Genomic DNA, 24,318 nt, shown 5'->3' with positions numbered 1-24,318 from the left:
ATTATTGTCCTAGATGTAGAGATGCTGAAAAATCTGTAATTCATGCAATCTTTGAATTCACTCGGCCTTACAAACATGGGCATTGTCGTCTACACCTTCCATCCCAAATTCTTTTTTAAGTTTGAGTTGATATTGAAGAGCCAGAGTTGGATAAAGATCTTTATCCTCGGATAATATAATATCTTTGAAAATGTAGGAATGATAAATTATTCAAAGCAATTAACATGAATCTTTTAGAACTGGTTAATCATGCAGAAAAAAAAGTCAAGCTAGATTTGCAGCAAATACAACCTCCATTGTAAAAGTAGAGCCAACACATGTAATAGTTTTTTAAGTGGTATGCTTGGGAAACATTTATATGGTGGATGGTTCCTAAACTTCTACATCACATTTCAGTGGTTATGGATGAATTTGAAAAAATATATCACGACATATTTAGCTCATGGATACAAAATAAAAACAAAGAAAATGCCTCACATCCCTACATTCCAAGTTGAAAGCTCTTATTTGGTCGATAGATTGCATATTGCTCTACTTATCTGTGAGCATTCTGGATCGTATTGTAAGCATTTGATATCCATGATCGAAAAACCATAAAAAAGCTTTCATAGTTATAATTATATAGATAATAAATAATAAATTGTTCATAAAGTTGTTCATCAATAGCAAATATTTAGCAAATAATTTATCATTCTTTATAATAAACATAGGGACTATACGATGATGTATCCGTGTTAACAAAATGAAAATTGTTTTTTTTTTTGGTCAACAAATGAAAATTGTTTAAATTGATAAAAATCAGTATTAACGTTGGCAACAAGTTGTGCCAAAAAAAAAAAAACGTTGGCAACAAGTGAGGGGTGAGTTACGTGGCTACAAACCGTGATATCATTGGTTCAAAGCATAGCGATGACGTGTTTTCTTACATATAAAAATAATCTAATTTGCTACAGATCCGAAGGAAGAAATCGAAGGATGGCGAAGCTGGTGATCTTCACCGTAGTTGTTATCACCATTTTCTCCTTTGGAGTCTCCGTTGATGACAAATGTTCTGCTTGCAACGCCGTCGCGGTATGCTCGCTTGGAATCTCTCTCGATGTTTTATTTCCCTAGTCTCTGATCTACTTCCCTCGCACTAATATGGGTGTCGATGCTGTGCAGGAGGAATTGGAATCACAGCTTTTGAAGGTAATACAAAATTACAATAGTATTCGAAGCCTCCCTGTTTCTGTTTCAATGCTAGTTCAACCTTTTGATGTGTTGTTAAGTCTTAAACAGGAAAAACCACGAAACCATCTTGATTTGAGAAACCGACTTAATTCTAAAGGCCAGCGTGAGGGAAAAGTTATTGATTATAGGTACGTCAATCACGCATCCTTGTCCGCTTAGACTTTTTGTAATACTTTTGGAAACATGAGACAAGAGAACTTCTTGGGCATATTTGTAATTGTGATCCTTACTACAAGTGTGGACTGTATGCTTGATTGCTTTCAAGAATGTAACATGGATTAGTAGTTAGCAGCTACGATGAAAGGCAAATAATCTAACAATTTTTCTTAACCATTTGTTAATTTGTCCCTGTATATCTATTTTTTCAAATTCAAATAGAATGAGCGACCTGAGGGTGGTTGATTTGTTGGACGGGCTGTGTGATAGAATGCAGGACTATACTCTACAAAAGGTAAGCCAAGTTCGTGTATAATTCCCGTTTTGATCTACCAATTCGATTCTAACTCCAACATTTCCGCAGGTTGAATCTAAAAATAGAGAATGGGTCAAAGTGGAAAGTTTTGACAATCTAACAAGTAATGTCTATTTCCTTTTAAATTTTACAATCTGTTCATCACACATTTGGCTTCTCCAGCTGCATCAATAATGTTATTTTAATAAATTAAGCTTAGGTGCTTCTTCTTAACTGTTGATCGAGGAAGATTCTGGAATAAGTATTGTTGCTGTGAAGCCTTTATCTCTCTAGTTATATTAGGAGGTTTAGAGACTTGTTTGGGATTAATGTTCGGTGTTTGTGTGTTTTCCATAGATAAACAAGAAGCTAAAGCGCATGCAAATGACATTTCAACTTATTGCGGAAGGTAAGACAATCGAGAACATCCGCAGTATCTTGTTCCAGCTTAATATTTCTTTAACCTCTTGTAAAATCTATATGTAATTGATTAACACAGATTGCTGGAGGAAACGGAAGATGAGGTAAACTTTCTCCTGACTTTACTTTTAAGTGACGAGTAGAATTACACCAAATTTCGTTGATGTTGATGTGGGATGGCAGCTTGCTGAGGTAATAAAGAATGGAACATTAAAAGTAGGAGATGCTCGCAAGGTTCTGTGTCAAACTTTAAGTAACCACTGCAGCAAATCAAGGTTAGTAAAATAATTATTCATCTTCCACATTTCCATCTTGAAGGGGACTCAAGTATATGTTTTAGAATCAGTTTAATATATAAAAACCATTCATCACTGAGAATAAGAGAATATCACAATCTTATCTTCTCGAAATGTAACATGATTCCGTATTTTGCATTCTAAATTCAGTGAAACAGATTCAGAAGATGAGGAAGATGACGACGACGCAGATGAATTATAGCCCGTTCCAAGGAAAATCTCACCACTTATTTTACCAACAAGGTCCCAACTACAAAGACATTTTTTACGACTCATATGTGGATTAGACACCTTTTCAGCTCTTATGTTCCATCGATAATCCGTTCTAGAAAACTTATTGGTTTATATATTTTGATTGATTTATAAATCCATATAGTATTTATAAATCCAAGTAAAATATGCAAATCCGGAAGTTTTCCTTCGGGTTTGAGTCTTTGTATTTTTAACTAAAACATTCAAACAAATCCATTATAAAATCAAATATATTAGTAAATCCGTACGATTGAATAACAGTTGATTTGATACAGAATTTATGAATCATTAAACCAATAACACATGATTTTAATACAGATTTGAAAATCATAGAACCAATAACACTAGATTTAGTTCGGATTTTCAAATCCATTAAAATACAACAACCAATAACCCCTGAGACTGTGAGAGCGTTCTGTTTGAGAACATTTTTCTCAAAGACATTTATATTAGCTAACCAGAATTATGATACCAGTCTAAATTATCTTATATATTAAAACAAAAGTCACAACCTTATTCATGTGTGATTTTTTTTTAAATTGACTTAGTAGACCTATTCCTATAAATTCATATTAAATTTAATCTCTAATCTTATCATTTAAATTTTGGGCTTACAAAATTTGTTTATTGGGCTATCAATAATTAGATTTAAACAATAGATGATCTATTGAATTTATAGATAATATAAATTAAATAGATATAATTTAATGTTGTAATACTATACTTCAATATGTTAATTATTTAAATATTTGTCGATGTTAAATTTTAAAATTATAATTTTTTTTTTTTTGTAAATAACAAATCACCTAACAATGATTAATCTTTACTACCATAAACCAATGAAAACAAATTTTAAACTATATAGATTATTTTAAAAATTAAACAAAAACTAAATGTTTAATTATTTACTCGATAATATAAATTTATGAAGCGAAAAGTTTAATTTTTAAAAACTTTCTAAATTTGTGAAATGTTACAATATCTTTGGATATGACAATAAAATAATATTTTACTAATATTTATATATATAGTTATGATTTTAATAATGAAATAATAATCCAAAAATATATATATAGAAGAAGATACAAATACATGTGAAAGTTTGAAACAATCTATTCAATGAAAAAAATATACCGTAAACTCATTATGTTTTAAAAATTGATAAACACATATATATTATAATATATACCAATTTAGAATTGAAAATAATATGTTTATATAAAAATAAATGAAAACAAAAATCCGCGCAACCCGAGATCTACTATCACTGTGAAATTGTTCTTGCTAAGACTCAGGTTGTTCGTTCATTTACTCATGTGCCACGTTCTATCTACACGTTGTTTCTTTCAATTTTGGGTTGTTCTTTTTAACTTTTGCATCTAATAAATCTTTGTTTGTTTGGTTAGTTTTAAAGAGTTTACGTCTACATATTTTAACAGGAAAATGATCAATTTTTGTCTAGTTATGTGCTAATATTAATACATAATATACTTGTTTTAATTAAAAAAAATTAAATAAATTTACCACCTGATTTTGCAGTTTTGGTCAAAATATTAATTCTTATAAAAATGTAATTTGTTGTTAGGGCGAGAAAATAAGATTTCACAACTATAGCTAAAAAATGAATTTGCAGCTTCAACATAAAATTGCTTTAATTTTTTTTATAATATTGATGAAAATGTGTTTTCTACGGTTTTATAAGAAAAGTTGTATTTGTTAAATAAATGAAAATATGATTTTACTTTTTTTTGTCAACTAACTTTTTTTTTTTTTTTTTTTTTTTTTTTAGTTAACCGCGGATTTCCGGCACTCCACGTATTCTTGGGATTTAACCCTAGCCTGGGTGGCCAGCGGGACTCGAACTGCGGATACCGTATTGGGGGTTTTTCCTTCAAGTACCACTAGTCCAAGGCCGCTGATTAACTAACTAACTAACTTTTATGTTAAAAATCCACTAAACGAATGAGCTTATTTTAATTTAGACTAGCCCAATTATATCCACTAAATCCAATACATCTAAAACGAATTACGCACACTGAACGATTAACAATTATTTTTTGTCGAAATTGTTAAGGAATTGCGTGGATAAAACGAAATCCGTCGCAGTAACCTTGCAAAATTGCGAGGGAACTGCGATAACATTATTGAATCCGTCGCAATTCCCTAAAAAAATTGTGACGTATATCGTTTTAGACCTTGCAAATTTTTTTATAATTTGCTAGAGAATTGCGTGAAAATAAATTATTAATTAAAAATTAGATTAAATTTATTTTTTTAATAAAATAAAATATATTCATAATTTAAATCAAATTTGAAATTTATTACAAAAAATCAAAATAAAAAAGTAATTATAACAACCCGCCTCGTGGGAACTACTTGTCCCGTAGGCTCCAGGTTAGCGCTGCAGAACACTGACCCTAACATTTCACATGTGAATCTTCACTGACTCTCTCCCATTTAGGCTATTGGTGCGCTTGGCGTTCTTCGAACCCAAGACTTCACCATTTAACAACCTTCACACGAGATAAGTTATCACCAATTCACTAACGCACTAAAACCTACATGGAAGAGCCCGTAATACTCACATGTGAAGGGTTAATGATCGGTGCCCTGCAAAACTCTGAGCCTTGATCAATGGGACGGGTTGTCACAGTATGTTCAACAAAAAGAAACTAAACGTCTCATAATCATCCTTCGAATCGTCATCTTCGGCTTGAGTGTTCCTAGAAAACACGATAGTAGTTTGTAAATAGTTGAAACTAGATAAAAAAAATATATTAAAAAAAAAAGATAAACAAAAATTTTATTGTACTTCTCGAGCCAATTGTCATTGTTCTCGAGCCGTACATCCTGATTCTCAATATGACTTTTGTATCTGAATCAAGCGAGCTTGTTCTTTGACAATCGTCTTCAGATAGTCGTCGTTAGGACTGCTAGAAGAAGACGAAGACGGAGCAGATGCTAGAGATTTCCTCACAAACTCATTTACCAATAATATAACATTTAAAAAATACAAGCGCTTACTTCACGAATTTATGATTCATATCTTAAAAGGTCCAACAAATAAAGCCATCTTAAAAGCCAAATATAAGCTTCTTTCTCGATTTCGAATGGTCTTCTATCTCGACAAAAACATTCAAACAAGAGTATTTGCATCCTATAGCTAGGAATCAAAAAATAATTAAGTAAATGGCATAGCTACGAAAATAACACTGTACATATTTCATATTCTCCACTATGCCCCTACTATAATTCTGAGATGAGTCTGACACACTAAACTCTAAAGTCTATGATCTTGTAATTATTACGCTACTCTTCCCTATTAATAGTGGGAGGCTTAACAATATTCAAATTTGTAATTACATCATCTCTCTCAACTCACTGTCTCACTTACGTTCGCTTTCTTCTTCCCTCTTCCAAATTTCAGAATCGAAGGTTTTGAATAACAATATTGAATCTCCTTCTTATTGTCTCTCTCAGCTAATGAATCTTTACGGTTTATTTCCTCCGTTCCCATTCTCTCCGGGCTAAATGAGTCTTCTCCTCACTCTCACTCTCTGCTCATCTCTCTTCTCCTCCTCTTCGGCACCAACTCCATAACCGAGAGTGAGCTCCGATATGTAAACGCATAGGTGATGAGACCTCTAACCAATGCATCTCATGGTCTGCTACTAGCAGATTCTCTGATAGAATTTCAAAGTTGGCACAATTTTTAAGGAGGAATCTTTTCGTGTTTTGTCTCATGAAAGAGGATTTCACTCTTTTTGTTTCTTTTGTGTTAGAAACATCAAGCAATCTGTTTGTTTAACTGGATAGAAATCTTTGTTAATGAGCTTTGGTAACGATAATAACTGTAAAGATTTTGTTTTTTAACATTTTTAAGCGGAGTTCAATTAGATCCTTTGTTTGAAATATGTGTTAAGGAGCTTTGAACAGGATTGTGAATTGTTAAGATTGTCTCTTTTCAACATTCTATAAAAGGTTATGATCTTCTGTTTTGGGTATTTGCTACTCTGAAAGAAAAAAATATATTCATAAAATTTTCTCTTTTGCATGTATTAAGTAGACTGTGAGTTACTAAGAGATTTAGAAAAGGAAGTATAGTTGACGTGTTTAGCTTATGTGTGGTGCCTTATTCAAGAAGGTGGTAGCCCTCGTCTGCTAGCTTAATATGCGTTTTTTTTTTAAATGGTTCACTCTTGAGCTTTGATGTAATGGTGATTATTATTATTAAGTTATGTATAAGTTAACAAAATGTTGTATCTGGCTATTGTAAATTTAATTTGAAATAACTATAAAATATCCAGTTATAATATTTTATGCAGATGGATATAATCCTTTAAACCTGATAGTCAATTTAAAATGTTAAAAATTGTGTAAATATTAAACACATAGCATTAAAGATAATATTTTGTATTATCCATAAATTTTTTTTATTTCATAAATTGTCATATATCCGGATAAACATTTATATAACCGGTTCACTTGTTTTTTCAGTAGTCGGAAATAATTTTGTTAAATCAGATGAAGATTAATACATCCGGATATAATTATTTTATTTGGATTGACTTTGTAATATCCGGTTAATACACATTAATACATATTACCCACTCTTCATTTATAACCTAATTCGAATTCGTAATGTATTATCCGATTCTAACATGCAGTCATATTACGTGTACATACATTATTTTCTGGCTATTATCATAATCAGGATTATTTATATAATATCCAGTTATAATATGTATTTATTCAACCACTTCGTGGTGGCCTAGTGGTTTCCACTAGAGGAGGAGTTGCCCTGTTGGTCCAGGCCAGGGATCGATTCCCCTCTAGTGCGAAATTACTAGCTCCACATGTGGCCACGCGGATATGGACCCATGCTTACGGTCCATTTGAATACCCGGGAGAGGATCCATCCGTGGGTTGCACCTCCCACCCGGGGGTCAGGTCTGTATCTTTAATAGACCCGGATTTAACCCTTTATTTATCAAAAAAAAAATATGTATTTATTCATTACTCAATTGGCTAACACTTTTACCAAGCATCTTTGTAAGTTAATGAGGCCTTTTCATTTTGATCAAAAAAGATGAGGCCTTTTCGTTTGTTTCATTATTATACTATTTTGTTTACACGTGTCGATTTGTCTACTAATCTTAAAAATATATGGTTCTCAAACAGGCTAACTAACATCTTAACTGATATGTTTTTTAAAACCGGATTTTCGAGTATCCACATCGTTTTTAATAGCTGCTTGCCAAATCTTTTACCCCAAATTATTTTATTAATTGACATGTGCATTATTATGGGATTTCTTTGTTTATGGAATATATACAAGCTATATTATCTTTCATCTTTATCAGTCTCCACGTGCCAGTAATAAAACAAATATCTTACCAGTAATATATTAATTTTTTAGTAGATCCGACAAGTGCCTGACACACTATTCCCCCTATCCTGACAACCCTACACTTCTACAAAATCGGTTTATGAGAAGCCTATCTTCGAACAGCTACTCAACTTGGACAGAAAAGTAATATCACCTTGTTCCTATACCCGTTTAGCTAAATACGTAAAGATTGTGCATGATCACCTAATTACCACTCTTTTTATGGTTATTGAACTAAATGACTCTTATTTTAATATGCATAAATAAAGTTGACCATTATTGTATAAAATAAATTATTTTCACAAATCATAGAACCTCACTTGCAACACATCAATTTTTTTCTCTAATAGTTCTTCGTCAATCACCTTTTAGTAGACAAAAAAGATTAAACAGCCAAAAACATTCAAACAATCATTAGATCCAAACTTCCAAATGATAACTCAACAAAAAAATAACAATAACTTACAAAAATATTTTCAACTCAGATAACAAATAGGTCATATTCGGTGTGCACTGCACACAAAACACTAGTATGTTATATAAAATGTACTAAACAATTATAATTTATGTAACATAGCAATAGTCAATTATTTTATAGGCTCAATAAAGTCAATATACAAATTATGAAAAGAAATTACGAAAGTGTGCATTATTTTTATTAATTTGTGAACATGTACTTTCTCCATCGTAAAATGACAATTTTGGCCTCGGCAAAATCGGACAACCCTATTAGCTCATTCTTGCAACCGGCTATTGGACAAGTTCTAAGTTTTCTTTACGTGCGATTGATGATAAAAAGCAATTAGACAAATTAAAAAAAACACATATTTGCGGGGCTGCGTGTCATGTGTGTCAACCACATGTGAAACCGGTGTTATAAATAATAATTTACAAATAAATGGTTCAAAGATATTTTGTAGTGTTGGCGTATGTGGTAAGCATGAGCATTGTTACGAGTAAAAAGTTACATCAAAATAAAATGTGGCTATGTGTGTTGGCGAAATAGGTATTGGACAAATTTTCCTCAAAAGTTGTGGTACCACAGATACCGTAATACCAAATTTGCTATATATAGATGGTTCCTTCAGTATTATTTTACATATGTGCTCCTCCTCGTCATGTAAGTAAAGTCGCTGCAGTGGGGTTGAAGGTTTACTAATTGTAATCAAGCACATTTCTTTTAACATTTTTGCAGTGAATCTGTAACAATGTTTGGGAAGATACGTGAAAATGATTGTAATGAGTTCCCGTTAACCCATTGAAGAGACTAAGAATCGAGCACATTTAAAAGGAATCATTGCGATCTGATACCGGACGAGAGAAGAAACATCCACATCATAATCGGGCTACAAAACACTTGACTTAATTTTTTTAGAGAATGTGGTTCATGGAACTAAAATGACTTGTTCGAGTTTATTTGTTTGTTGGGTCGACTTTTTCATTTAATCATATATGCATAGTAGATTGAGCTGCTGAAGTTGTAAGAGATACTAGGGAATTCGATGGGAGTTGGAAATAATACATGTTAAATAAAATCATTATAGCCGATAAACATATATAATATCCTGATTTAGTAATGGAAGCACAGATCTTGTGTAGTTGAGTTCATATTGACAGAGTAAAATGATGGTTAAATGTCAAATTAACAAGCGGTTTAGAGGAAGAAGTTAAATCAAACCTGGTTAGTACCAAACATTAAGCTGGTTATCAAAAACTCCTAGTTGAAAAATTGGTCAAGTCTCAATAATGTAAATATTGCTGAGAAGATATTTCGAGAAGATTAGCGGGTGTAGTAAGTTTAGAAACTGTTTACAGTAAGAGATAATGTCGAAAATAGAAAATAAAATTTGTGTGTCAGATCAAGTGTCATGATGGTAGCCTACATCTTGCTAGCCTGAGAGCATTAAATGAGGTGATACTATCAGAATTCGTTTTTGACATACATGTGTATGTGTCGCCGGTTTCAAACGCTGAAATTCGCTATATATAGACACTTGGTTCATTCCTCCAGTACACAACACCTTCCTTTATTTACCGGTTCAAAGGTATAATAGACTACAAATTTTTTCGTTTAGTGGTAACTATCTGAAGTTGAAGAAGCAGATAGAGGTGAGATTTGGATTTATTTTAGGAAGATATTGTCATATTTTGGGGACCACTTTAATGTGAAATAAATCATGTCGCATTTATGGAGTACACTCGTTAACATTACGTTTAAATCGTTAACATTTCATATGATTGAATGACTACGGTTTTTTTTTTCAGATGAGCCAGCTTGTCCGTATTTGGAGTGGACAATGGGAGAAATCGGAGGAGGGTGTAGAAACCCGCTAAAAAAAAAGAATGGTCGAGTATCTTTGTGGTGGTCGAGTCGCGGGCGATAAGGATCGATCGAGAAGTTTTGAAGTACGAGGTGGGCGAAAAATGATTGTGAGTGAACTATGAGTCGAATAAGTTACTCAACCATAGTTAGAAGATGTCTTAGATTGATCAGACGGATGTTTTGAAAGCAGAACATTTTTGGAAGCACGACGGTTTAGAAGCTCGAGGTTTTGGAAGAATGACGTTTCTTCAGCACGAAGTTTTCCGCGAAACTTCGTATCAGTGGAATATTATTTCGAAGACATTGGAAGCAGGCGGGAAGCAAGCACGACAGGAAAACCCAAAATTGGACAAAAACCCTAATTTCGGTATTATGGAAGTTTTCGATGAAGCCGAAGGATCGGGAAATATTTACCGCCAAGGTCAGACTTTAGATTGGAGTTTATTGAAAATATTAAACTCATCTGAACGGGAGCAGAAAAATATTCGGGTTAATAGCGGATCAGAAATTTGCCGGAAGGACCGAAATCAGACCAATGGACCGAAATCAGACCAATAGACCGAGAAGCTCGAGGTGGCTCGTTAAATGGTTCAGAACCTGGTGTCAACCATCTAACAAGCTGAGTGTCTCCAGAAGCTCGAGGTGTCGCCGTGCATGGAAGATGTACATGCAGCCTGACATGTAGAAGCACGAGGTGGATCGACCAAGCACGAGGTGTCTCCGCGCATGCAACCGAAGCATGCCTTAGGCCTCGATCTAACGGAAATTGCTAACTCTAGGTACAGGTTGCAAAGCCTTGTGCCTTGACGCAGCGGGACGTGTTAGTGGACGAACTGGTCTAGGTCGTAGAGTAAATTTTATGACTCTGACCGAATCGTCCTTTGCCCGTCATGTAGCGCTTTCGGACCATGGTGTTGGGTTGGACGGTCAATCATGTTCTTGTTTGATTTTTGGCTGGCCGGTTGGCCTTTCATCTCAAACCCTTCGTGTGGGTTGTCCGTCGGTTATGTTCTTGTTTCATTGTTGGCCGGTGGGTCGACCTATGCCTAGGACGGTTCGGGGGTGTTACAGAGGTGGTATCAGAGCATGGTTTCGTCCATGCTTCCGGAACTCATGATTTAATCAGTTTTATCGAGTCAAAACGAGTCACAAAAGGCATTAGGAAAACCGGTCACGTCCAGCGATATGATTTGTTGTTTTAGGAATTAGGATTGAGATAGCGGAATCTAGAATTGCTAGGTTGCTTGGTTAGAATTGTTAGGTTGCTGGTTAGCATTGCTGGGTTGATTTGGTTAGCATTGCGATTAGGTTGTTGTTAGTAGTTGTTGGGTTAGTTGTCTACTAACTTGCGTGTGAGGTGTTCTTTTGAGTTGCAGCGAGTAAGTGTGTTCGTTTATCGGAACTTTAAGAGATGAAAACCTTAAAGTGGAGGGAGTTCGAGGCCAAACCCAAACCCAAACCCAAAGCAAAAGAGGAGAGACAGATTCAGACAACTGGGCTGTGGTATGGATTGGATAGATGGGAGGAAACAAGACTTCGTTGGGAAAGGACATCATCAGTATTTAGGGAAAAGAAGATTGAGAAGGATTTGAGGAATCTGGACAAGTTCGTATAATGGGGAATCAGAGTGTTATGGCAGAGCAACAGTAAGAGATGATCCAGCGATCATTCAACAGAAGACCATTGTGGAGGCCTTGAAGAGGACACTCAAGGAACCGTGGTGGATAGAGTAAAGAGGTTATGGAGATGAGTGGAGAATGTTGTGAAGATGAGCAATTACGCAACTAAGAATTTGAGGATGAATTCTATTAAGGTGGGGAGAATGTAGAAACCCGTTAAAAAAAAAAGAATGGTCGAGTATCTTTGTGGTGGTCGAGTCGCGGGCGATAAGGATCGATCGAGAAGTTTTGAAGTACGAGGTGGGCGAGAAGTGATCGTGAGTGAACTATGAGTCGAATAAGTTGCTCGACCATAGTTAGAAGATGTCTTAGATTGATCAGACAGATGTTTTGGAAGTAGAACATTTTTGGAAGCGCGACGGTTTAGAAGCTCGACGTTTTGGAAGAATGACGTTTCTTCAACACGAAGTTTTCCGCAAAACTTCGTATCAGCGGAATATTATTTCGAAGAATTTGGAAGCAGGACGGGAAGCAAGCACGACGGGATCGAAGCACGATAGGAAAACCCGAAATTGGACGAAAACCCTAATTTCGGTATTATGGAAGTTTTTGATGAAGCTGAAGGATCAGGAAATATTTACCACCAAGGTCAGACTTCAGATTGGAGTTTATTAAAAATATTAAACTCTTCTGAACGGGAGCAGAAAAATATTCGGGGTTAATCGCGGATCAGAAATTTGTCGGAAGGACCGAAATCAGGCCAATGGACCGAGAAGCTCGATGTGGCTCGTTGCATGGGTTCAGAACCTGGTGTCAACCATCTAACAAGCTGAGTGTCTCTAGAAGCTCGAGGTGTCGCCGTGGATGGAAGCTGTATATGCAGCCTGAGATGTAGAAGGACGAGGTGGATCGACCAAGCACGAGGTGTGTCCGCGCATGCAACCGAAGCATGTTGATCGACATGTGCGTGCTGCTGTGGTGCCTTGCATGAGTTCTAGTCATGCAGTCTGACATCTGGGAGGAGTGGTGGCGTCCTGCATGTGTCCTGGACATGCAGCCAGCCATGTGAAGCACGAGGTGCCGCCGCGCATGCGTCCGGAGCCATGCGAAGCGACACACGGGCTGCCACCAACCTGAAGCTGATTGGTTGCTGTCTTCTATAAATAGGCATGACCTCCCTTCAGTTTCAACACATACAGACCTGTCCAAAGCCATTTCAAAATGTGAGAGAAAAGTAGAAAAAGAAAGCAAGTGATTCCGAGCTATTTCGAGAGTTTTAAAGAGTTTTCGAGGTCAGTACTCTACTGATTTCTAGTCAGCGCCTAGGGAAGGTTCTGTCCAACTGAAGGTCAATCAAATGAAGATCAGTTTAGATGGAAAGCAAGTCAACGTGGATATATAGAGAGAGAGAGAGAAAGTGGTTGATGTAGAGTTTGATCGATTCTGAAGACCGAGAAGGCTAGTTCCGTCCAATCGACGATTCTCTACGATTGTGACGCGGAAGCTCTGTCCAGATTATTCTGTCCAAGGCCAGTCAGTTCCTTTGATGATCAAGTGGAGGTTCTGTTCAGAGTTAGTACAGTTCCATGGGTTCAGATCAGTCGAAGTAATACTCGATACTCCACTGGGAAGTCCGAAGAACTGTCCAGAAGCTTAAGGAGGTTCTGTCCGAGTCTAGATCAGTCTGTCGAGGCCTGCCAGTTTCTTCATGGTGAAGCCGAGGTTCTGTCCAAGTCAATATCAGTCCAGTCCAGTCCAGTCAAGTCGTCCATTGGGTTTTGGCTAAGTCTTCTCCGATCAACCAGCTGCTTATCGGCAAAGGACAGTGTGAGTTGTGATCAATTGTTTGCTGACTATTTTTCATGCAGGTTCTCGTTACTTGGAAGTTGGATCATGGCAGGATGCCGGCTCTAACTGAGTAACGGTTTGATTAGTTAATAGTTGAGTATTAGTTGCTTGAGTTGATAGCATGCTTAGTTATTGCTTGGGAATCGTAGTAGCATGCTAATGGTTAGGTTGATTGGTTAATTAGCGAATGCTGAATGCTTGCTTGTTGATTGAGGTTCGTCAGCTCTTGGTAAGGGAGTGACTAACTGGTTGAGTTGTTTAATGATGATATTGTTGTTAGTGTTGTAGAGTTAGAGTGTGATGCCATATAGCTTATGTGTAACCCACCATGCTAGGCATGTTTGAGGTGGATTAGTGTTTCCTCGACCTCGTACCCAGTGGGTTTAAGGAATCCTCTTATTCGCTGGATCAAGAACACTCAGAGAGACGGGGTCATGGCCCATGGCTGAGTGGTTACACGGACGGGGTAGTGACCGGCAGTGACCCGACTGTACTGGAGCTGTCTCGTGGTGACACGACCGTACTGTGGGCCGCGATCATCGTGTAACAACCGGCAGTGGCCCGACTGTACTGGGGCTGTCGCCCGGTGACCCGAACGTACTGTGGGCCGCGTTCGGTTGAAAGTTTCTTCTTCTGGCCTTTGTGGTAGGGAGATAGGATATTGCCGAGGATAGAGGAGGAACACTAAGTCACATGGGGCCCTTGATATAGTTTAGAGGGTTGTTGAACCCTAGATTGAGTTGAGTTTGAGTTTAACTGGTTAGCTAGTCATGAGCGGTTATGATTTCATATCGTTAATTATCTAGCTATTATTATCTGCTGCGTATTTCTGATATTGCTTATCTATTGATTTGGATTGATTGGTTGTTAGGTGAACCTCTCGCTTTAGATTGTTTGGGGTGGGATAGCGAGGGGTTGTATTTGTTAGTTGGGGATCATAATTCACTGAGTAACATTAGGTTACTCATCCAACACTGTTGTCCTTTTTGCAGGTAGCTTCGGTAAGGATGATCGGATAGCTTGGAGTTGGACGTTAGGACCGCTGGTGTAGATTTTCATGCCTTTTGTTAACGGTATTTTGGATTTGTGTTTAGTTGACTCGATTTGGCATTAGGCCGGGACCGGTCTCGAATTATATCAATGTATGGATATTTCTCGAATCAATAAAGTAATTGTTTTATATGCGCTTCATGGGTACTCTGATATTTGACTAGTCCGGTCCAACACAACGTTAGGTTGTGGTACGGGTTGAAAAACCTTAGGCCTCGATCTAACGGAAATCGCTAACTCTAGGTACATGTTGCAAAGCCTTGTGCCTTGACGCGGCAGGGCGTGTTAGTGGACGAACTGGTCTAGGTCGTAGAGTAAATTTTATGACTCTGACCGGATCGTCCCTAGCCCGTCATGTAGCGCTTCCGGACCATGGTGTTGGGTTGGACGGCCAGTCATGTTCTTGTTTGATTGTTGGCTGGCTGGTTGGCCTTTCATCTCCAACCCTTGGTGTGGATCGTCCGTCGGTCATGTTTTTGTTTGATTGTTGGCCGGTGGATCGACCTTTGCCTAGGACGGTTCAGGGGTGTTACAGAGGGTGTCTGGAGATTCGACGGAGATCTATCTGAAGTGGAGCAGTATAAAGTTGCCCGAACGGATCGTTGATGTGTCTAGTGCATGAAGGCGTATGATTGCACCTCAAACCCCAATAGTTTTGACATATCTACTGCCGCCAACTATGCTGCAACCGCATGGATCAACGTCGGCAAAAACTAACGACCTAACATCAGAGAACGTTGAAATGATGATGAGTATACAAGAGTGGACCAACGAGGTGCAACTATGTGTAACTTATGAAGCACTAAATATTGCAAAATATCGGTTTATGTGCAGAGCGCCCTTCACAATAGGTGATACAACGTATCTAGATGATGGAATTATTGAGGAACAGAACCTTGCGGCAATAAATGGTGAGAGTTCTAAACCTAGTGGAAAAATGGAAAAGATCGCGGTATAGAGATATAGATTTCAAAAGTGTAATGTACTTATATTCTTTTGTGAAGATTAGGTCGGAGATGCCGAGATAAACTGTAGTGGACATGTACTCCGTGAGATATTCAGCGAGGAGAAGACAAGAAGCAGCTTTGATCTTAACGTCAAGCCTGCAGCCGAAGTTGGTGGAAAAGATGTTCATATGAATGGTGGTGAAGCTGGAGTTGGGAACGAAACCAGAAATGAACCCCAATGTGACTTTTTTTTTTTGGTAACACAAACATTCATTCAAACTTTAAAGCCCTCTAAGGATGGAGTTCATTACATCAGTTTCAAACAACAAAGCTTGACTAGTTGTGACTTATAGACGGAATATTTCACACTCTCTGGCAGTGGCAAATATTATTGTAATAATCTAGCATTCCGTTTAGTATGCCAATTTATGTATATATAACCGGATATTTTTCAAAATAACGAGATCAAGTAAGATAATGCTTTATGTGATAGTTTTGGTATTACTAGTTGTCAATTCTCAGTATTTGTAGAGTTACCAACGACTTCCAACCGAAAATGTGGGTTTTACAACAAGAAACTTCAACTACCGATCATGAGATAATTTAAGAATCGCACTACTTTAATTCACACTGGAGAGATATGGAGGTGGATCCAGATGATTGGGAAAATATAATAAATCTGGATTACAAAGTTGTAGGTGGCGGCAGTGTGAATCAGGGGGCGTCTGATAACATAATCAATCTTTTAACTGATATCACTATGGAGGATCAAACTTCTACATTGCACAATACTTTCGTCGTTGATGTTGGTAAATCTTCAACCGGTTCAACTGCAGATGATGGTCATGAAAATATTCAGGGTCACACAAAAACTAACAAAAATAATGTTTCCAATGCCAATAATACTCAGCCCAATATGGTTGGAAACATACTGGGGGGGTACGAGTTGTTGTACACGCATTATTTTGAAATTTAAAATGAATGTGCAATAAATTGTTTAAAACAAGCTAAATATTTTAATCTGTTTTTTTTGAATAATTATACACCATGGAAAAGCTTCAAAGTTAGAAGTTTTCTTATTATAACGCAGAAACATCTCGACGAGCACCGATGGAGCATGCGTTAAGACGTCAGCCTGCGCATGAAGGAGTAGGACCTGGTACTGGACATGTCAACCATAAATCTGAGGTCCACCACACATCGTTCTAGACGACTCTTCAGAAATTCATGGATGCAATGCTGGGTCTCTAGATTCGCTATAAGTGATCATATTTATCTCATTCTATTAGGTTGTCCCGGTCTATCTATAGTTGTATTCTTAACCGTGAGGCTGATTTCATTGGTTCTGGTATATTAATTATGAGTTCCTGATTTAAATATTGTATAATATCTACTAACCTACTTTTTATTTACCAATACCTTATTAATAGGTTTGACTAAATCAATGATATAATTAAGAGAAATTAAGAATAATAACTCTAATCATATATGTAATTACTAGATTAACTCTTTATATTTTTGTAATTACTATAATAATACAGCTATCAAGCAAAAAGACATAAAAATCCTTTAGCCATTGAAAATCATTAATAGAATACATGTTTTCATAAAAATAAAATAAAAATCCTTTTGTTTGTGAAAAACAGTTTTCACCGTCCAAGACCACGAACCCTAAATCACCTTCATGCGACTTCTCCGTCATCTCTACCCCAAGGTGGTAAACTTCTTCTCCGTCAAAGTGAATATCAAACCTGACAATCATCATCAGAATTCTCTTGATTCCTTTCCAATATAACACTAACCATAAATCCTGAATCTCTACTAATCAAAGTTTTTATCCTTAGTTCACTACATCTATCGTTTGATTTCATGTTTGATTTCGAAAACCCTAATTACATAATCCATTATTCTGTCAAGAGGCTCGATTGCAACTTTCTCAGGTGTTCTTAGGTTTTCAATTGCACAGAGGCGGTATCTGCTATAACTAGATTTGAATTGACCTGCAAAGCCGGAAGACAAGGAAACAAATGTGATCATTTTATTTTTGAGACACTCTCTGGATCTTCTAGTTCACAACGTCAGCAGCATCTTGCTTTGGGATCTTGCTTTTTGCTTGAAGTTTCTTGTGTGTTCTTCTTTATGGAAATTTTATAATTCAGCTACTTTGGTCTCAGATTCCACTTTTTGGTGTTGAAGATGATAGAGTCAGTTTGCTTCCACCCAAGAAATTCAAGACAAAAAAGGAAGGATAGAAAATCAGATTTTGATTATGAGGCCAAGGTTAAAACATAGGGGATCAAATTCTCAATTTCTCTCGTGTGGGTGAAACAGACTCAAGACAGGACAAGAGAAAGACACTAAAACAAGCTCAAGACGGGACATGAGCAGGAGTGTGTTGAGATGGGGATTGAGTTTCTTCTCTATTGTAGTTGCACGGCTTGTAACACTCAAATCTTTAGCATCTTGAAATGAACAAAGGAAATCAGATACCTTATTGTTCCTAAAAGTTTATTGGCATTGTAAAAAGTTTAAATTGTAGATCTCATCAACGTCCTCTTTTGAGCACACAGTTGGTATAATAGATCACATGTGCATCTTTTTTTTGTTGACACCAACGGAAAAAACAAATGCAATGTTTTTGGCTAAGCTATGATGCATTGTGATTTCTATCATTGTGAGTGGAAGAGATAGTAGGAGAAAAAACCGGTTCATTCTTTGTAGTTTTTAACTTGTGATAAAAATGACTGATGTTAATCTCTCCCACTTCTAATAATAATTTCGTATTGTAAGGATGGATGAGTTAGAAATTAATGAAAATAATGTTTTTTCTTCTTGAACAGACTAGAAATTAATGAAAAAATAATGTTATTCTTTGTAGAAATTTATGGTCTAATAATCATTAAACCAAGGTTAGAACAGATAAATCTGGTGGCAACGTTAAATCGGCCAGATAAATCAGCCACCTCAAAAATATCTGTCGTGACTTAAAAATCTGCCACCAAATACATGGCAGATGTAAATATAACGACAATTTCAATTAACAGATTTATATCCGGATAGATTTTTTTTCCGTGAAATAAATCTGTAGTCGACGATTTTTTTCAAAATTTAAATGGCACTTTCGTAATATACGTATTTGGTCACAACTGTTAATAGGGGCATTTTCGTCCATAAAAATATTTTAGTAATTTTAAATTTTTATGCATTACTCTATTAATAACTGAACTAATTTGAATCATTTTAGTAAACTTCCCATTAATTAACCCAGTGCCTACCGAGCCTTTGTACAATTCTATATGCAGGGAAAACAGTCATAACCCTGATGTTATATACACTAGGGATTAACCCGGGCTACGCCCGGGATTTTTATTTTTTTCTAATTTAAGTTGTTAAATTATTTATATTTAGGTTATGATATATATTTATATAAATGTTAAGATGCATGTCATAATTAAAATTTATTTTTAAATTATAACACGTTAAATTAACATATTTTTTTACTATTTAAATATTTTTTTGTAATTTTGTTGGCTATCTAGTTATCATATTTAGCAAAATTATCTGTTGAGTGTTGGAATAAATATTTTAGATATTTAATTAAACTACATAGTATTTTCGGATCGACCACATGCTCAACAATTGATCGATCCGTAAAAAGATAGTTGATCTCCTTGGCCAGGTAAGTACAATTTTAGCAAAAATATCTTTGATTTTCAAATATTAAGTATAAAACTATTCTTTTGAATATTTTTTTTTTTGAATTGTATTTTTTGATTAAATTATTGTATTATAATGTTTATGTAAATATTTTTTGTGATGTTTGAATTTGTGTTGTTAGTATACTTAACCTAGATGATATTGATGTTTAACAAATTTTTTTTCTGGAAATAGAAAATAATGATATATCAAAACGTATCTAATACTTGTTAAATGATAGTATAATGTAAATTACATCCATTATTTGAAAATAACCATTTGTTGTTTTTATTTATTTTTAAATCAGAAATTATTTTTATTTAAAAAAATTATTCATATATAATATAATAGTTTAAGTTTGGAAGATTAATCTATATATATAAATTATGTATATTTAAAAAAAAAATTTAAGATATTATATATTGAGTAACTGAATAAAAGCTGAATTTCTTATCTTGAAAATGAAATATTTATATTTTTGTTTTCATATTATACTCACCAATCCAACTTTGATATTTATAACTCAGTATGTTTTTTAAAAAAACTTAGTATTTAGTAATAAACGAATTTAATAAATTAATTTTATCACCTATAATGTTCTGTAAACTATATTTGAAAATTCTCTAAAATTATATTTTAAGCATAATATTACTATTATTAAATTTAAGTTATTTTAAGCATAGTATATGCTAAACCAACTTAAATTATATTTACAATATGACCATCCTAAACCGGTTAATAAACCAAAAACAATATTAAACCAACATGAACCAATACCTGATTCGGCGAAGAAAGAAATGTTTCGGGATAAACTCTTGAATGGTTATTAACTGTAATGGTTTGATCATGAAAGAGTAATATGAATATTAACAATAAAATTATGGATTAGATTAATTTAAATTTGTAAGAATACCTTTGAGTCTATGAAAAGCAATTCAATTCCCATGAATAAGTTTGGCTTTTGGAAGTTGCGGGTTTCCCAACAATGAATCCACCTAACAAAAAGTTCGTTGTTATAAAAAATCTCCTTCAAGGTCATTAAAGGTTTTTGGGACGGCAAGAGTTGATGGTGGAACCATTTTTTTGCTCGAGTGCTTTGAAGTTTTCCTCAATAGTGTGAGGTTGATGTTGATGGAATAATGAATTTTATAGGGACTCTCTTGAAGTAAAACTATACTTTTTTTTTAATGGGGTATTTCCATTTTTATATAATTTACTACCATTTTAAGATAGATGTACATTTTAAGATAGATGTTTAAATCTTAATGTACTTTTTCTATTTTTTAAAATGTTTATTTTCATTTCTTATATTTTTTATTTACGTAATATCTATATTTATATTTTATATTTTAAAATAGATATTTAAATTTTAATGTAGTTTTCTATTTTTTTAAATTGTGTATTTACTTATATTATATATTTTACATTTTAAGATAGATGTTTAAACCTTAATGAAATTTTTCCATTTTTTAAAAAAATTGTGTATTTACTTATTATTATATATATAATTCGTATGTTATATATTTACATTATTTACTTATTATTTATTTTCCTGTATATGTATTTCCATTTCTTGTACTTTTTATTTACTTAATATCTCTATTTTACATTTTAAGATAGATGTTTAAATCTTAATGTACATTTTCCATTTTCTTTAAATTGTATATTTCCATTTGTTATACTTTCTATTTACGTAATATCTATATTTTAAATTTTAGGATATAGTTTTAAATCTTAATGTAATTTTTCATTTTTAAATTGTGTATTTACTTATATTATATATTTACTTATTATTTATTTTTCTTTATATTGTGTATTTCTATTTCTTATACTTTCTATTTACTAATAGTTTTATATTTTAAGATAGATGTTTAAATACTAATGTACTTTTTCCATTTTCTTAAATTGTGTATTTCTTTTTCTTATACTTTCTATTTGCGTAATATCTATATTTTACATTTTAAGATAGATGTTTAAATATTAATATACTTTTTCCTTTGTTTTTAAGTTGTGTATTTTTTTTTCTTATACTTTCTATTTACTTAATATCTATATTTTACATTTTAGGATAGATGTTTAATATTTAATGTACTCTTTCCATATTTTAAAAATTGTGCATTTACTTATTATTGTATATATAATTCATATATTTATATATTTATAATATTTACTTATTATTTATTTTTCTATATATTGAGTATTTCTCTTTCTTATACTTTATATTTAGTTAATATCTATATTTTATATTTTAAGATAGATGTTTAAATCTTAATGTTTTTTTCCATTTTTAATGTAAAACGGCAATGTTTAATAGAAGAACTTGGAAAAATAGTCAAATAGTTATATTTATGTTTTTTTTTTCTTTTTTTTTTTATAAAATGGTAATGTTACATTATGGAGATAAACCATTTTTTTTAAGTGAAAAATGGTAATCTTACATATGTTTAATGTACTTTTTCCATTTTTTTATGTTGTAAGTTTACATATTTTTGTTATTTTTAAATGTAAAATGGTAATCTTACATATGTTTAATGTAGTATTTCCATTTTTTATGTTGAGTGTTTACATATTATTTATTATTTTCGAAATTATATATAATGTTTTTTTTTACAAAATAGTAAAGTTACATTATGGAGATAAGCCGTCTTTTTTTAGTGAAAAATGATAATCTTTTTTTTTTGTTGAACTTTTAAATTGATTAACAACAAAAGAAAAAATTACAGGCAACTTTAGTTTTTGATTTCAAAAGAAACACAAATCAACATATGAAACAGGAAACAGAATATGGATAAAGAAAGCTGTAAATAATTGCAATTAAGATGTCCTTTCGAACCATCTCTGCATTGTTTCGGCATAGAAGGTAGGATTTCTTCGCTTGAGGGAAGATAACCTGTTTCTAATTGTTTTGTCGATGTAGTGAACCATCTGACCAGTGCTGGTAGGATTGTTGTTGTATCTCCTGATGTTCTTCTCACGCCATATGCTATGAATGGTTGCCTGTAGAGCAAGCTTCAACAAGCATTTGTCCGTCTCTTTCCTTCGGTTTGAGGTGATGGAGGTGATAGTTATTGTCCAGTCAGGATTTGCATTATTTTTAAAAAATAATATGTAAACATACAACATAAAAAATGGAAAAACTACATTAAACATATGTAAGATTACTATTTCTCACTAAAAAAAAGACCGCTTATCTCCATAATGTAACATTACTATTTTGTAAAACAAACATTATATATAATTTCGAAAATAAGAAAAATAAGAAAAGATAAACAATAAGTAAATACACAATATAAACCTTTTGAGGCTTCATAGAGCGTCCACGTCAGCAAAAAAAACTTCTATCCGAAGATGACACGTGGCATTATTACCAAAAAATAAAAAATAACTAATAAGTAAATATACATATAAATAAAAATAAATAATAAGTAAATACACATTATAAGAAATAGAAAATTTAAATTAAATATTTATGTGAAAAAGTATAATAAAATAAATAAATAAGTAAAACAGAAAAATATTTCGGTTATTAAAAAATAAAAATAAATAAATAAATAAATATACAATATAAAAAAATAATAATAAATAAATAAATATTAAGTAAATATAAATATTACATTAAACATCTATCATAATATTGTTATTTGATATAAAGAGAAGAAAATTAGAATAAGTAAATATGCAATTAAAAATTGAAAAAACTAAATTAAACATTTATAAAATAATAACTAAATACAAAACATAGGAAATATAAATATTATACTAAACATTATCTTACTATTAGAATAAGTAAATATAAAATATAAGAAAAATAAATAATAAGTAAATATAGTATATAAGAAATAAAAATATTACATTAAATATATATCATAATATTATCATTGATATAAAAACAAAAAAATATAATAAATAAATATAAAAATAAGAAAAGATAAACAGTAAGTAAATACACAATATAAAAAATGGAAAAACTAAATTAAACATATATCTGAAAAATGTATAGTTAAATAAATAAATAAAAGTAAATTTACATTATAAAAATATTACACTAAACATCAATTATAGTATTAGAATAAGTAGATATAAAATATAAGAAAATAAATTATAAGTAAATATACAGTATAAAAAATACAAAAAATACATTAAACCTCTATCTGAAAATATATAATAATGTAAATAATAAGTAAATATATAATATAAGAAATAGAAATATTACATTAAACATCTATCGTAATATTATAATTTGATATAAAACAAAACAGTTAGATAAATAAATATACAATATAAGAAATAAAAACACTACATTAAACGTCTATCTGAATATGTATAGTTTAACATTTTATTATTTTCAAATATTTTTGTAAGTAAATATACAATATAAGAAAAATAAGCATACAATATAAGATAATATTTTTTATCACAATAAACATCTATCATAATATTATCATTTGATATAAAAACAAGAAAATTAGAATAAGTAAATCTATAGTATAAGAAAAAAAAGGGTAAAATACAATTAAGAAATGAAAAGACTAAATTAAACATATCGCTGAAAAAATGTATAGTAAAATAAATAATAAGTAAATATACAATATAAGAAATACAAGTTTTATATTAAACATCTACCGTAATATTAGAATAAGTAAATATACAGTATAAGAAAAAATACACAATAAATAAATATACAATATCAGAACTGGAAAAACTAAATTAAACATCTATTTGAAAAATGTATAGTAAAATAAATAATTAGTAAATATAGACTATAAGACATAAAAATATGAATCATCTTTTTTGGAG

General features: G+C 32.8%; 1 protein-coding gene and 1 long non-coding RNA gene across 2 annotated transcripts; both read left to right on the top strand.

Annotated features, from left to right (window-relative positions):
* The first annotated feature begins 926 nt into the window (after nucleotides 1-926).
* LOC106402663 (protein canopy homolog 3) lies at nucleotides 927-2,783 on the top strand. The gene is made up of 9 exons (XM_013843442.3): nucleotides 927-1,071; nucleotides 1,162-1,188; nucleotides 1,279-1,358; nucleotides 1,609-1,681; nucleotides 1,751-1,805; nucleotides 2,039-2,090; nucleotides 2,181-2,205; nucleotides 2,285-2,376; nucleotides 2,548-2,783. Exons 1-9 carry the CDS (start codon nucleotides 976-978, stop codon nucleotides 2,597-2,599), a joined length of 552 nt encoding a protein of 183 aa, XP_013698896.1. The 5' UTR covers nucleotides 927-975; the 3' UTR covers nucleotides 2,600-2,783.
* Nucleotides 2,784-17,267: 14,484 nt separating this feature from the next.
* Nucleotides 17,268-18,390, top strand: LOC125591455. Its single transcript, XR_007327479.1, has 2 exons — nucleotides 17,268-17,539; nucleotides 18,000-18,390. It is a non-coding gene; the product is annotated as an uncharacterized LOC125591455 (long non-coding RNA).
* The last annotated feature ends 5,928 nt before the right edge of the window (nucleotides 18,391-24,318 follow it).

The sequence above is a fragment of the Brassica napus genome, chromosome C8 (assembly GCF_020379485.1).
Source record: "Brassica napus cultivar Da-Ae chromosome C8, Da-Ae, whole genome shotgun sequence".
NCBI lineage: Eukaryota > Viridiplantae > Streptophyta > Magnoliopsida > Brassicales > Brassicaceae > Brassica > Brassica napus.
The sequence above is the reverse complement of the archived record's forward strand: the minus strand, read 5'-3'. Positions and strand labels throughout refer to the sequence as shown.